Consider the following 14,660-nt stretch of genomic DNA (forward strand, 5'->3'; position numbering starts at 1 on the left):
ACGAAAAACCTACAAAGTTATACGAACCGCCGAGTGGAAGTATTTCAGACTTTCAAGTATGGTTTACTACAGATGGAAGAAAAAGAATAATTCCATTATACCATGCGTTTTACTTAGAACTTAGTTTCATATACAACTACTATCGAACGGTAAAAATATAATTTTTTAATACGGTTGAGGTGTTGGATTTGGTTGCCAACTAGACTGTGGTGCAGGTTCAGGCTGTTGTATAACAGGAGCTTGTTCTTCTGGTTCAGGGTCTTTAGGTATAATACCAACAAACTGACCTACTCTTTTACCAATATTTTTGACTCCGTTCCATACTCCTCTTCCGACAGATTTTATTCCATTCCATATACCTCTTCCAACATTTCGAAAGAAGTTTCCTATCTTACTGAAGAAACCCATTTTACTATATGTAAAAATCTAATGTCCGCCTAGTCTCTTACGTTTCCTGTTGAGTTCCATAGCATTCTTTAACTGGAGCTCATACATTCTGTTTCTCCTCTGGTAGAAAACATATTCTGGGTCAACTCCTGTGTTCGCGTCATCTGCATAAAGTTGTTTATATCCCACTTCAGGGTTTGTATAAAACTCTTTCCATCTCATATTTGCATACCATGGTGGCAAACCTAACGCAGCGTCATTTGACATGGCAGTTTGCATTTGTACATCTGTTGGCACTTGACCATAGTTTGCCATTGCAGTTTGTATTCTAACTTCATTTGGAATATTCTCTGGGTTTGGTTGTCCAGGTTGCTGTGCATTCGCTAAGTTCTGTGCGTCCATTTAATATTAGATAAAAATATCTCTTACGAGTACATATGCTGAACATTTGCAGGCATTGGTTCATCTTCATATTCTCTGTACTTTTCTGCCACGTCAAATAAATAAATGACACAATGGAAAAAACCTAAAACAAGTAGTCCTATTTCAAACCACATTTACTTACTAATAAAATTTCTTTATTGTGACACTTTCTCCCGTTTATAGGACCTCTCTCATATTCTATCTTGTCATATTTAAACACATAGTCATGTATGTCCTCTAACCATCTCATAACGGTTTCCAAACCACTTTTATCGGATGTAAAGTAAAAGCATGGATGGTTATGTATAACGTCTAAAGTTTCTAAAGAGTCTCTCAAAGTCCAGTCTACTTGGTATTGAAAATCCCATGTGTTATAGAACGGCGGGTCCACTATAAAGAAAACATTTTCCTTGTCTTTATATTTTTCATACAACTCTGTCCAATGACATCTCACAAACTCTATACCCTCAATATATTTTTCTATGTCCTCTTTGAAAACATTTGTATAGTTGAGATATAAAACTTTTGACATGAGTGTTTCAATGTCATGAACTCTTATAGAACCACTATATAATAGTCTAGCAGATATACTATCCCAGTCTATATATTCTGCTTTTTTCAAAACCTCTCTCACAATATTTTTCTTATCTAATGGTATACGTTCCATCTTACCTATAGGTATCTTTTCTTTTAACTCTTTCAATATATTGTTTGTGTCTGGAATATGTTTGAGACGGTCCATATAGTTGTCGAAGTCATTGCATATAATCTTTGAGTCTGGGAATATTGTATGACATAAATGGGATATATAGAAACTTCCACCGAACAAATCTACAAATGTTAGACCATTCGGTAGTTTCTTAAGTTCTCTCAATATAATATCTTTACATCTACTCTTATTTCCAAAGAACGGTAACGGTGGTTTTGTAAAATTCATTTATATATAATAATAAAAATGTTTTTACCCGAAAAGTGACAAAAAAGTGACAAAACATGAAAACATATATAATTTGTGAAAAGTGAAACAAAAAGTGACATTTTTAAAAGTGACACCATTAATATGATGTAAATAACAACGGTTTTGGTTTTGTCACCGGTTGGTCGGCTGGGTTCGGTCCTCCTCTTGGGTCTTGGGCAAAATTCTTAGGGCTAGAAGGGGCGCAGCCCCTGGAAGCCCCTCATACCTGACCTATTTACAATTATGAATAATAAGATTCGGAATGGCAATTTTTGACAAATGTTGTACGCCTTCTCCTTGATTGCTGTTAAGTTTTCCTTTTCTGACAATATCATAACAACATCAGGAGAAGGTGAAATTAGTCAATGGGATCTTAAACAATATGATACAAATACAATTCAGCAAATTATTACCACAAACGGGATTACTAAAATAAACGCATTAGCATTTTTAGAATTTCGCTATCTTGTTAAACTTCATTTATCAAAAACAATTACATATTTCGCAGGAAATGCAATAAGATTGTGTTCTCGATTTAGGACTCTAACAATAGATCCCGAAAATACTGCATATATACTTGATGCATATGGTAGCCTATTAACATATGATGGCACCTTTCTTGTATATGTCAATAGAACGCTTAATTATTATGAAATACCATCTACAGTTAAGATTATTGGATCACATAGTTTCCATCAAATGACTAGGATGTCATATCTTAAGATTCCACATAATGTTTCAAGAGCTGAAAAAGGTCCATTTTACACTGCTAAGATGAAAACGGTTGAATTTGCAGAAGACTCACTGTGTGAAGCAATTACAGATAATATGTTCGCATATTTCGTGTTTGTGAACATATTTATTCCGAAATTAGTCAAATTGATTGAATCAAATGCATTTTACAGCGCAAGATCGCTTCAAAATATCACATTTGCAAAAGATTCAGCATTAGAAACAATAGTAGCAAATGCATTTTCCCTAACAAATATATTAACAATTACATTACCAGCAAATGTCAATCTTTCTCAAGACGCGTTCAATTTTTCACCAAATCTAGCATCGGTATGCATAACCAACGACAACACAACTCTGCAGATAGGCTGCTTCAACGGATGTCCCAATCTCCAAACTATTTCTATCGAAGGCGCAACGAAATACATATTTTCAGACGGAATTCTGATAAATGCATTGGATAAAACTTGCTTTTTTATTTTATCTAATAGAAAATCTGTTCATTTCAAAAGTGATATGATTCTAAGTTATCAATTGGTTCAAATTTGCCCAAATTTGACATCTGTCACTTTTGACGATAATTCATATTTAACATCCATTGATGGAGTGATTTACACTCGCGATTTATCAACTGTATTTGCTATTTGCGGAGGGTTAAGAGAGGTAAACATCTCAGAAACAGTGAAAATAATCGGAAAAATGAGTTTTGCGGGTTGTCAAAATTTACAAAAAGTGACATTCAATTCTGACATTGAATTGATAGATGATAATGCCTTTCAGAACTGTAATATCCCAGAATTACATTTCAAGAAAGTGGAAACTGTTATGGAGAACAGTTTTTTGAGCTGCACTGCAACAGTCATTGATTTCGAGGAAGGACCAAATGCAATTTCTAAGTATTCATTCAGGGAGATCAATGCAAGAGAATTTGTGTTTAAAAACTTAAAGTCAATCAAAACACAAGCATTCTATTCTTCCTACGTCCAAACAATTACTTTTGATGAATCGTGCACAGTTTCTAATTTGGAAAACAACGCGTTCATGATCTGCAAATCTTTGGAAAACGTGACATTTTGCTCATCAATCAGAAAAATTGATTTCAGATGCTTTATTGAATGCAACAGTTTGATTAACATTGTATTCCCTAGCAATTCAAGTTTGGAATCAATTGGTGTAGACGCTTTCAAAAGTTGTAATCTAATATCGTTTTGCCACCAAATTTGACTGATGTAGACGGAATGGCTTTCGAGTATTGTCAAAAACTGCGGACCGTTGAGTTTACATCCGAAACTTTAACATTAAAAAGTGGAGTCTTTTCATTTTGTAATAAATTACAAAAAGTGATATTTAAAAAAGTGACAAGTGTTGATAAAGAAGCATTTACAAAGTGCTCTAGTTTAGTTTCATTACTTATTCTGGACTCTGACAGAGAACAAGATTTGCCACTTTACTCATATAATGGTTCAAATTACAGGCGTGAAGATATGTCACTTTTTGTTGTACCAAATGGTATTACTGAGCTATTTATTTATGACAAGGCATCGCAAATAACATCAGGTATTTTATCTATTTGTACGAATTTGAAAACAATTATTTTCCCAAATAATTGCCAAGATTTGATTTTGTCACTTTCAGAGTTATCAAATGTTACTTCATTAGAAACAATCGTTTTCCCAGTAACTTATAAGAAAATTCAATTTTCATCTTTATCAAGTTTAACAAATCTCAGAAGCATTTCTTTAGACTTTGTAGAAGGAAATAGTTTTAAAAATTTGGAAAATTTAGAAACAGTCAATTTTTGGGAAACAAGTACTTTTGAAACACTCCCTGAAGGTTATTTTGAAAATTGCTTCTCACTGAAAGAAATAAATTTACCTCAAAGTATAAAGACTTTGTCAAAAAGATGTTTTTATTCATGCAATTCACTGGAAAACATTAATTTGCCAAATAATCTCGAAACAATTGAAGAAGAATGCTTCGCAAGATGTTCAAAACTAAAAGAAATTGAATGCAGGAACTGTAAAAACTTTGGAATTTATTGCTTCAAAAACTGCGAGAAAATGGTGAAATTCAATTTGAACAATAGTAATTTCACGGTTTTAGAAGGAATGTTTATGAATAATTTCAAATTGATTGAACTAGAATCAGTTGTCATTAAAAATGTTTCTAAACATGGGTTCGCAAATTGTTTCTCTTTGAGTGATGAATATTTAATGAATGTTGAGGAACTTGGGGATGAAAGTTTGATTAATTGCTCAAATATTACTGTCATTCCACGTCAAATTAAAAAGATCGGAGCTAGTTGTTTTACTAATTGCAATATTTTGAAGACGATTTATTTACCGAAAACAATTTTATCTATTGGAGAGAATTCATTTGAGTTATCAGGGGTAAAATATTTGAATTACTGCGGTAGAAATGATTTCTCATCATCTCCAAATGCTTTTGGAAATTCACAAGTAATTGTTTACGTTACAAATGCTTATAATTTCCAGCTGTTTTGCGGCATAAAACCAATTACTAAGCAGCAATGTAACTATGAAATTAAGACAGAAGATTATGTTCCTTTTTCATTCATAGGAAGTGGTAGATTGGTTCGAAGAATGAATTTTTAATTATATAATTTCTATATTGTTTTGTTTATTTGTATATAAATTTTATTTTTCATTTTTCTTCGTTTTTATACGAATAGAAAAGATCTGAAATCAACACTTGGTAATTATATCCTATCTGGAAAGCTAGAATAAATTTTATCATCTTCATGTAAGTAATCATGAAATAAATTTTTAATTCAACAATCAATAGACAAGTAGACCTGATACTAGCCCTTAATTATTTTGCGGAATAATTGGATTTTTGAGATTGAATGTTTTTTTTCCAACAATAAAATATTAAGTTCAAGATCTTATATTTTTCAATGTATCGTAATCGAATGGAATGATATAACTAGTTAAATTGCTCTGATTCTATTATTTGAGCTTCAGAACATAGAATAATCCATTCAAACATCAATTAATATAAAAAACATATTAGCAACTGTTTTCACTTTCCTAAAAAGTGACACCGTTCTTACACAATCATTGCATAAAGTTTGAAAATTATTTTATTAAAAGCTCATACCTAAAGAATAATAGTATTAATTGAGCATCAAATAGACAACTATAATGAAATGCATTTTGCATTCATGAGTAATTCTTTCAATTACTAATATTATATAGTTTATAAATATAATTCTATTTCACATTCAGAGAATCACTTTATATAAAAGTTTGCATAAAATTCCTATAAAATTATAGAATATATTTTGAAAATTGTTAACAAAAAATTATACAAAAACTTATACTCAAAAGTTAAATCGAGAACATGAAGACAGAAATCATTTTAAGAAGATGAAGTACGTTCCAATCGTGATCACTGGCCCAATTGGTGCAGGAAAATCAACATTAGCACGAATGATTTCGAAACATCTTGCTATTGATTATGTAAAAGAATATATTGATATAAATGATGGCGAAGAGATGCTTCTAAAGTTCAAAGCGAATTCCATATCATCGCAAGATTTCCAAGAGTATATTCTTCAAACATACAAAAGCCAGCTCATGCATGTTAAAGGCAATGCATTTATAATGGAGAGACTTCCTGAAGAAGGTTCGATCATTTTCAGCAACAGTGATAAAAGCATTCTTGAAAGAGTAGTTCAAGTTCAAGAAGAGTTTGATATTTATGGATACAAAGGAGAAGCAACAGTTCTCACGATTCATAACAGTGGCCAAAGTACAGAAATGATAATGAATGAAGTACTTTGCACATTGTTCGGAACCAAACACGTTTCGCGAGAAATGCTGATTTATCTAAAGAGTTTGAACGGTATCATCATTTATTTGAGAACAACACCAGAGATGTGTATCGAAAGAATAAGAAGGAGAAACAGATTTGCTGAGAAGTCCATAACATTGGATGATATGAAAGAAATGTGTAAAAAGTATGATACATACATCAATAATTTCAAGAACTACTATATTCAATAAAAGAATATTTTTTTTTGAAATATTTATATAATTATATATCATTTCTAAATATGCACAAAAATATCATGTGAATATACTTACATTAATAGAATAGATTACTGAATTAAGCAAATAACAAGTTAACAACTTTATGAATAATGATAAAAGATATAGAATGCTTCCCACACTATAGTTTTTTTTTTAATTATGGCGAGTGTTCACCATATATCAGTCATTCATGAAATAAACATTAATGAAAAAAAAATATTTAAAACTGGTACTTTTTACTAATGATATAAACTATTTAAACTCTTAAGCATTTCAAGGTGAGAAATGATTTTGCATATTGTGTAAGTTGCGGTTCTTGCTTCCTCAACAATCGTATTTATTGACCTTATGTAAGCTTCTGTATCGCTTTCATTCATCACACTTAAATTTTCAATGAAATTGTCAATATCAATGAGATCCGGAGTTTGTTCATTAATAGTTCTTAAGAACTCAAATACTGAACTAAGTTCTGGATCTTGTGACAGAACATTGATAGAAACACTTGACATCTCTTCTGAGAAAAATGAGATAATAGAAATTGAATTGATCTGGGCATGATTTTAAAAGTTCATCTTGAACTTTTCATATGATTGAAGGAATGCAAATTTAATGAAATATTCTGAAATGATTTTATTAATCATTATATTTTAAATGGATATTTTTAATATTTACTATAAAAAAAATTTACTTTTGAAGTATTCATTCAAAAGTGATATTTGATCGTACTCAAAATTATTTTTTGTTTATAGTCTTATTTATGCTTATTATCGAATTATAACTGGTTTCCACTTTTGTGAAGAAGTAAATTTTCAATGAGAAAACAAAAGTTAACGTATAGTTTTTTATGTAGATATTTTACATGCGAAAAAGATAAAATTTATTCGAAAAATTGTTTAATATCTTATGTATGCAATATTAATTTATCGTTCATCAAAATTATCGGAACCACTTTTGAGTACTTTTCGATTTTTGTCAAAAGTTAACTTTTGAATAGCATCAGTAATATTTAAACTTTGTTATTTGAGAGGATATCTTTAATACTATATTTATTTTCAAAAATCTTTACAAATTTTTAAAATTTAAAATGATTTCACATCATTTTTCATTTTTTCAATTTTATTTTATACCAGACGTGCTAGAGAATGGTAGAAGTTGACCGCAGTGATAACATTGAGGAGTCAATTTTAAAATCTCTATCATCAATAAAATTAAGCAATTCATTCATAAAAGATACAATTGAAGAGAAAGATGAAAAGATTAACTCTGGAGAGTATGGCGATCTATCGACACGCTCATTACAAATACTGCTTGAAACAAATGAATTATCAATTGTTTCAGAAGGAAGTTTGGCTGCTTATACTAACGACCTACTAGAATTTTCTGATAGACCTACATCAACAGATCATGTTGCTAACTCCATTCATGTCTCAATCAGGGTTCTCGATTCAATTGGAGATAAAGAGGCAACCAACTGTCTTCTTTCAAAGATACAAATCGATCAAAGCAAGCACAATCACAAAATCGTATCTCCTGCTCATATCATTCATGCATACTGCTCGCATACAGATCATCTATCAATTGTACATGGATATTATGCAAATTCATGTGCATATATTGCAGCAAACAAAGAAATGGATCACTTTTATGCATTATTGCAGTCTTATTCTTCAGACAATGAATATATAATAGCAGATTATAGTATTCATAGGTATTCAACGCATGAAGAGAAAATAAAATTAAGCTCCCTTGTGATTATATACTCTGTTATTTACTTAGATGAGAATAAGAGATCAATACCAAAAAGAATTGCTTCAGCTTCAGCTTCTAAATCATCAGTTATTGATGATTTAATTAAGATGAGCGCCATCTCAAGTGCTGGAATTCCAGTATCAGACTTTATACCATCATTCAACTCTCTCGAAGAAGCAACAAAAAATGATCAGACAATAGCTATTTATTTTGATGATTTCCAAAACATTGTCGGATATCGAATTCTTAATAAGATTTCTAGCATAATTTCTGATCCAAATGAAGGAAACTGTATTTCTTTTACGAAGATCGGACTGTTCATTTTACGTGGTACTCAGAAGAAAATAAGAAATGCATCAGATTCAGTTATCAAAGAATCATCAAATGGAGTTCAAAAGAGTATAAAGTCATATTCAATTGACATTTTCAACAAAGTATGCACATATCTTATGGATAAATTCAAAGAAAGAAACTCAACATTTAATATAAATTTTGGAGATCCGATATCTGCGATGAATTTTGTAACAAAAATGCTATATGGCAAAAGTCCAAATGAAACTCAAGCTGCATTTGCACAATCAGCATTCAAAATAGACTCTAATTTTAAAAATCAAAGTAGAGTGTTTTTCTTATCAACACCACCAGGTTCAGGAAAAACTGCATGTGAAATAATGCCAGCTGTATTAGAGAGATTCAGACAAATTGATTCAAAAATAGGTGACGAAAAAGGATCAGTAATCATTGCAACTTCTTTAGTTCAAGTATCTGCTCAGATAGCAACATTTGCAAGCAAAATGATTTGCAGTAGTGAAAAATGGATCCGCGTCAAACGACTTGATGGAGGTATTAAAGAACAAACTGAAGATGGATATCATTCAAATATGTTATTTCGGAAAAAATCATTTCGAGAAAACATTGCTAATATCAAATGGTTTTACAAGCAGCTCGTTGATGACGAAAATATTCCTTCAATCGTTCAAGATCTAATGAAAAAATTTAATGTCAGCGAAAACAAAGAAATCGAAAATGAAATAACATCCGTATTTGAAGACGAAAATTTATTCAGGAAAAAAGTATTTAGTGAAGTTTTAGATGGATTCGATTCAGAAAGTCAATGCATAGCAGATTGTATTGTTGGGACATATGAAATGGTAGCATCAGCCTTATCATATTCAATTTCAACAGGAAAATCACAAGATATCATTCGAAAAATCAAATACATCATTATTGATGAATGGGACACTATTTTTAGGGTTGCTACAATGAACAACAATAGAACATTAATGCAAACAATGAATCAAAGATTTTCACAATCTTATTGCTTAATAGCTCTTGCTATACTAATAATGAAAGTTAATCCTTCAACAAAACTAATACTTGCATCTGGAACAGGAAATGAAATGCTGAATAAATGCGAGGATAACTTTAGAACAGGAAAACAATCGAACATGCTTGAACCATTAATGAGACCGATAATTTCATACTGTGACTATGAATCCATCATTAAGAAGATTGAAGAATTATCAAATGATAAAAACAATGCTGCAGCAAATTTTTCACTCAATATAATGCGCAACAAAATTAAAACAATTGAAGAGTTTATGAAAGAAAGCATACCAAGAATGATCAAAATATCATCATCGAATATTTGGGGTACCAGAAAACTTTCATCATTACCAAAGTCAGTGCTTAGCACAGTAATGCAAGCATATACAATGGTTAATTATATATTTTGCGAAAAATGCATGAATAGCGGGGTAATTCGCGCATCATATGCATTGAAATCTACAACAACAAACGATCATGTAATGCATACAATAATGCATCTTACAGCATTATTCTTAATTGATATGAATATTGCAGAAACAATCAAAATGCTTGCAAAATACCCATCAATGCAATCATGGATGTTTATGATATCAGTGATAATTTGCGTATTGACACACGAGAATATGTCATTTAGTGAAAAGACTTCACTAATATTTATTCAAAAGAAAGAACTTCATATTGGCATGATGATTTTAATTGGAACAATTTTGCTTATTCTTAAGAAAGAAGGAAAAATCGATGCAGAATTCCTTTCAAATAGATCACCTCCAGATAATGAAATTTTAGAAACAATTGCAGCAATATCTGCAAAGCCTATAAAATTTGTCGATAAATGTTCATCTATTGCACAAACAAGCAAATCATACTCAATTGATCACATAGTACATAAATCAGAGTTGACAAAAGAAAATTACGTAAAGATAAAACAAATAACTAGCATTGACGAGGTCGATTATGCAGCATATGCCATTTCAAAAGATCTCTTGAAATTGAACTTTGATATTGACCATATATGGAATCTTTGCGAACTCTGCGTTGCAAATGGAATCATTTCTATTACACGCGAGACAGTAAGCCAGGAAAGCATGAACAAATATATAGGAAATCAAGATAATAACAGAATTCCACTAATAGCTATTTGCACATCAAGACTTGGAGAGGGAGTTGACTTAGTGAATGTTGGATCTGTTTTTGTTATGGCTCAAAACCATTCATTAGGTATCCCCACAAGCAGAGATTGCGAACAATGGATTGGAAGAGGATACAGAAATTCACATCTTTCACTTGGATGCCCAATAAACAATCCTGCATATGAAGATTATAGAAGCTACTGTGCTGATGATCAAAATAAGTTTCAGTTTTCGCATACAGCAGTTTATAGTGGATTTCTTTCAACTCAAGTAGCAAGAAGAATCATTTCGATCGATGCATTTTCTCCAATAATAAAAAAGCAAAATGGATCATTGTATCTGATGGACTTTCTACCAAAATCTTTTTCTGAATTAAATATTTCATATTATTCTCCATTGATTCTCGATCATTTGCAAGATGTAGATGGATCACCTAATATGAAATCAATTATATCATCAATAGAGTTAATGACAATACCAGCTAAAATGGTAATAAGGAAAACAAATATGTTCACTCTTACAGTAAGGGATATCACACAGTATATACCTGATTTAGTCATTACAGAAACACTTAGCATAGCATGCAATGTATGGCCAATTTTTGTTTCATCAATGTATGTAGCACTTGTACGTAATTGCCATTTTGAAGAATCAAATTCTTTTCCTCTTATTCAATTTACAAAATCGGTTGCATCATGCATGTCAATTCTATCCCCGAAGTCACAAGAAAGTGAAGAGTATAAACTTTGGAATAATATTTATGAATCATTAAAAAGTCCTGATATAAATGCAGCATCACAGTTACTATCAAAACTTGGATTGAAGATGCCAGATATTTTTGAATACAGAACTATTTCACAGTTTAGTTTCACTATTGGCTCAAAAATAGCAAACTATAGTGGAATAGCATCTTTATACTTTATTTTTATTATTGGAGTGCTATCAACTGATACAAATATCGATGTTTTTGGACCAAATCCAGAAGGCTTTGAGAAAAAAGACATATTTGTGATTGATGAAGCAGCATCTAATATTATTGCAAACAATATGATGCTTGTTTTTGATTTGATTGTCACATTTGGTTTTGGAATGAATTTGACAAATTTGGGAATTAGCAAATGTCAAAGAACAAAATATCCCCGAATTTATGAATCAAGTAATATTCATGTTTCACCTTGCAGCTGTAGGCCTTCACTGTATTATATGTGTAAAGAATATAATCCATTTATGATGAGAACGGGTGCAAATGATGAAATTATCATGAACTGTGAAAAAGAAGAAGACGTGTTCAAATGCTTTTCATCATGCTTCAATGCACTTTTATCTCTTAATGAAGAATATGACAGCTTATTCATTCATTTTACTGATGATGAAAATTGGACTCAATATTCAACCAAATTCAGTAATTTAATGGAATTACTCATAAAGAGAACAAAGACATCGCATGACCCTCGTTTAGAAGTATTTAGCGACGGGATGCGTAAACTTAATGATATCTATGAAAACTTAAAAATACATTCTGATCAATTATCCGAAGCAATGTCACCATTTATTTCACTCATAAATGGATTTTGCTTCAATTTCTTACCGCAATTCTCAACTGAGAGCTACAATGATGATGAAATTGCCGAAAATTTCAAAAGATTTGTTTTAGTTGCTCTTAATGATATTGGGATAAATAATATTGAAGAAATAATTGTTCTTAGTAAGAAAACTTCTAATTGATCAAATAGTGTATTTCATTTATGTATATATAAAATATTTATTATTTAACTATTTCCATTCACTGATTTTTTGTCATCATACTATAACATATCGGAATATAAATCATTTCAATTTGTTTTGAGTATCATAAATCCATTAAAATTTAAAAAAAGATACAATAAAGTGAATGATAAATACTATGTACTTATATTAATAAAATGAAATATTATTTAGAAAATATATTTTCTCATATAATTAATCTCATTATTCATTAAATAAAAGTAAATATAAATAATTTTGAATTTGTTTAGTTAAAGCTAAATCACTCTTTCTTCTTTATTTGCTTGCGTGTATTTTTGGTACTTTTCGAAACAAGCACATTAACAAGTGTATTATTAATTATTGGAGCAATTCTTTCACTAAAATCAATATCAGATGCCATACCAAACGCAATTGCTTTGCAGAGATCAATATCACTTTTGATGCTTTCGTTGAAAACATTAGATGCCTCAACAAACTTTAGTGCTCTTTCAAAGTTCTCTGAAGTAGTTTTTGGCATATCATTATTTTTTTCTTCTTTCACTGAATCGGATTCAGTAGTATGTGGGGCATATTGATAAGGAGCCTTAGAGTGAAACTTGCCACCGTATGGAGACTTGGATGACATTATTGATTAATAAAAATTTCTATATCTTCTCAAAACTACATTTTATATGATTTAAGATCAAAAACTATCATTGTAATATTAACTATTGAGCAATTATAAGCGAAATTAAAAAAAATTTGACTCAAAAGTTATTTGAATAGTATCACAATTTTATTTAGTTTTGAGAATCATTCAAAAGTAGATTTACGAAAATAAGTTTTACTAATATAAATAATAATTTGCATTATCTTAATCCCTAAACTGTACAAAAAGAGAAAAAAGTCTTTTAAGTGTGATTTAATGAATTAAAATCTTTAAATATATCATCTGATAATTATGATTACATTTAAAAGATGAAAAGAAATAAACAGTATTTATACATATAAAATATTACTATAATACACATATCTACCGAAAGTATCTGCATTTTTTCAAAAGTATGCATTTACACTTATGTTTATTTTCACAAAGTTAATTGTAATGTGTGTGGATACATAGATGTTGGCAAAAAAATAACTCACTATAGTAGTTAAAATAATATTTATTAATTTTCTTCATTTTCATCAATATTTGATTCACAATTATTCAAGTCATAATAATCAACAAAAGGTTCGGATATAGTGCTGTTATCAACCCACTTTTCAGAGCTACCCAATGCATCAACTTCAACATCCATTGTACACTGCTCATCAGATCCTGATGCAAAATCTGTGAGAGCTTTGTATCCTATTTTGACTGAATTACCTGGATAGTCAACACAGTGAATTATTATTTCTGATATATCTTTTCCCCATGGATTTTCTCTATTTATCATTCTATGGGCAAGTTCGATTTCTTGAACTTTGTCGAATCCTATTGAAGAGAGAATCTGGCGATTCAACTTATTCTTTTGATAGATATCATACAATTCATCGATAACATCATAAAAGATTATTGGAAGCCATTTGCAAAAAAGAGTTGCATCATGCATGTCTATCTTTGCACATATAACATCAACTTTTCCACTAGCTAAAGCAAGTTTTGTCCAGTCAAATATGCTGAAAGGAAATATGTAGTATTTGCTTCTCCTGAAACTTGGACTGACAAGGAATTCAGGGTATTCTGTGTCTATTGGAATTATAGAAATCCTACAAAAAGCAGGTGCTTGCATTTTGGATAATGCAAACATTGTTGGGCCCATCAGCATTGCCTGCCTTTCTTCTTCATTTTTACTACAGAATTGCTCTCTGCTAGAGATCATTTTCGTAATTAATCTTCTCATTGCGATATCAGGTACTATATTATCTGGATAAATGAGCTGTGGTGACCAAAAACTATTAATATTATGCTCTTCACCATTTGTTATATCTTTTACTTCCTGAGAGTCCATAATAAAAAATGAATTTTGTGAATAATTTTCATATATTCAAAAAGATATCTAAAATAAAAACAATAATCCAGATAATGCCTCTTAAACGAAATAAATTAAAATTGGTAGATAATAGACAACTATTCAAAAAGTTAACTTTTGACAAAAATCGAAAAGTACTCAAAAGTGGTTCCGATAA

At 30.5% G+C, this 14,660-nt stretch overlaps 8 protein-coding genes across 8 annotated transcripts; 4 read left to right on the forward strand and 4 right to left on the reverse strand.

Moving 5' to 3' along the window:
- Positions 1-165: 165 nt before the first annotated feature.
- On the reverse strand, positions 166-408 carry TVAGG3_0252790 (serine threonine-protein phosphatase family; the record flags this gene model as incomplete). The annotated part of the gene is made up of 1 exon (XM_001299681.2): positions 166-408. The coding sequence occupies one exon, from the start codon at positions 406-408 to the stop codon at positions 166-168; it is 243 nt and encodes an 80-aa protein (XP_001299682.2).
- Positions 409-426: 18 nt separating this feature from the next.
- TVAGG3_0252800 (uncharacterized protein) lies at positions 427-789 on the reverse strand (the record flags this gene model as incomplete). The annotated part of the gene is made up of 1 exon (XM_001299680.1): positions 427-789. One exon carries the CDS (start codon positions 787-789, stop codon positions 427-429), a length of 363 nt encoding a protein of 120 aa, XP_001299681.1.
- A 1,258-nt stretch (positions 790-2,047) lies between these two features.
- Positions 2,048-3,724, forward strand: TVAGG3_0252810 (ribonuclease inhibitor domain-containing protein; the record flags this gene model as incomplete). The annotated part of the gene is made up of 1 exon (XM_001299679.1): positions 2,048-3,724. The coding sequence occupies one exon, from the start codon at positions 2,048-2,050 to the stop codon at positions 3,722-3,724; it is 1,677 nt and encodes a 558-aa protein (XP_001299680.1).
- Positions 3,725-3,738: 14 nt separating this feature from the next.
- TVAGG3_0252820 (structural constituent of cell wall) lies at positions 3,739-5,115 on the forward strand (the record flags this gene model as incomplete). The annotated part of the gene is made up of 1 exon (XM_001299678.1): positions 3,739-5,115. One exon carries the CDS (start codon positions 3,739-3,741, stop codon positions 5,113-5,115), a length of 1,377 nt encoding a protein of 458 aa, XP_001299679.1.
- Positions 5,116-5,889: 774 nt separating this feature from the next.
- TVAGG3_0252830 (deoxynucleoside kinase family) lies at positions 5,890-6,528 on the forward strand (the record flags this gene model as incomplete). The annotated part of the gene is made up of 1 exon (XM_001299677.1): positions 5,890-6,528. The coding sequence occupies one exon, from the start codon at positions 5,890-5,892 to the stop codon at positions 6,526-6,528; it is 639 nt and encodes a 212-aa protein (XP_001299678.1).
- A 1,169-nt stretch (positions 6,529-7,697) lies between these two features.
- TVAGG3_0252840 (P-loop containing nucleoside triphosphate hydrolases family) lies at positions 7,698-12,488 on the forward strand (the record flags this gene model as incomplete). Its single annotated transcript, XM_001313837.2, has 1 exon — positions 7,698-12,488. One exon carries the CDS (start codon positions 7,698-7,700, stop codon positions 12,486-12,488), a length of 4,791 nt encoding a protein of 1,596 aa, XP_001313838.2.
- A 301-nt stretch (positions 12,489-12,789) lies between these two features.
- TVAGG3_0252850 (uncharacterized protein) lies at positions 12,790-13,134 on the reverse strand (the record flags this gene model as incomplete). Its single annotated transcript, XM_001313836.1, has 1 exon — positions 12,790-13,134. One exon carries the CDS (start codon positions 13,132-13,134, stop codon positions 12,790-12,792), a length of 345 nt encoding a protein of 114 aa, XP_001313837.1.
- A 523-nt stretch (positions 13,135-13,657) lies between these two features.
- Positions 13,658-14,482, reverse strand: TVAGG3_0252860 (uncharacterized protein; the record flags this gene model as incomplete). The annotated part of the gene is made up of 1 exon (XM_001313835.1): positions 13,658-14,482. The coding sequence occupies one exon, from the start codon at positions 14,480-14,482 to the stop codon at positions 13,658-13,660; it is 825 nt and encodes a 274-aa protein (XP_001313836.1).
- Between the last annotated feature and the right edge of the window lie 178 nt (positions 14,483-14,660).

This window comes from Trichomonas vaginalis, chromosome IV (assembly GCF_026262505.1).
Source record: "Trichomonas vaginalis G3 chromosome IV, whole genome shotgun sequence".
Lineage (NCBI taxonomy): Eukaryota > Parabasalia > Trichomonadida > Trichomonadidae > Trichomonas > Trichomonas vaginalis.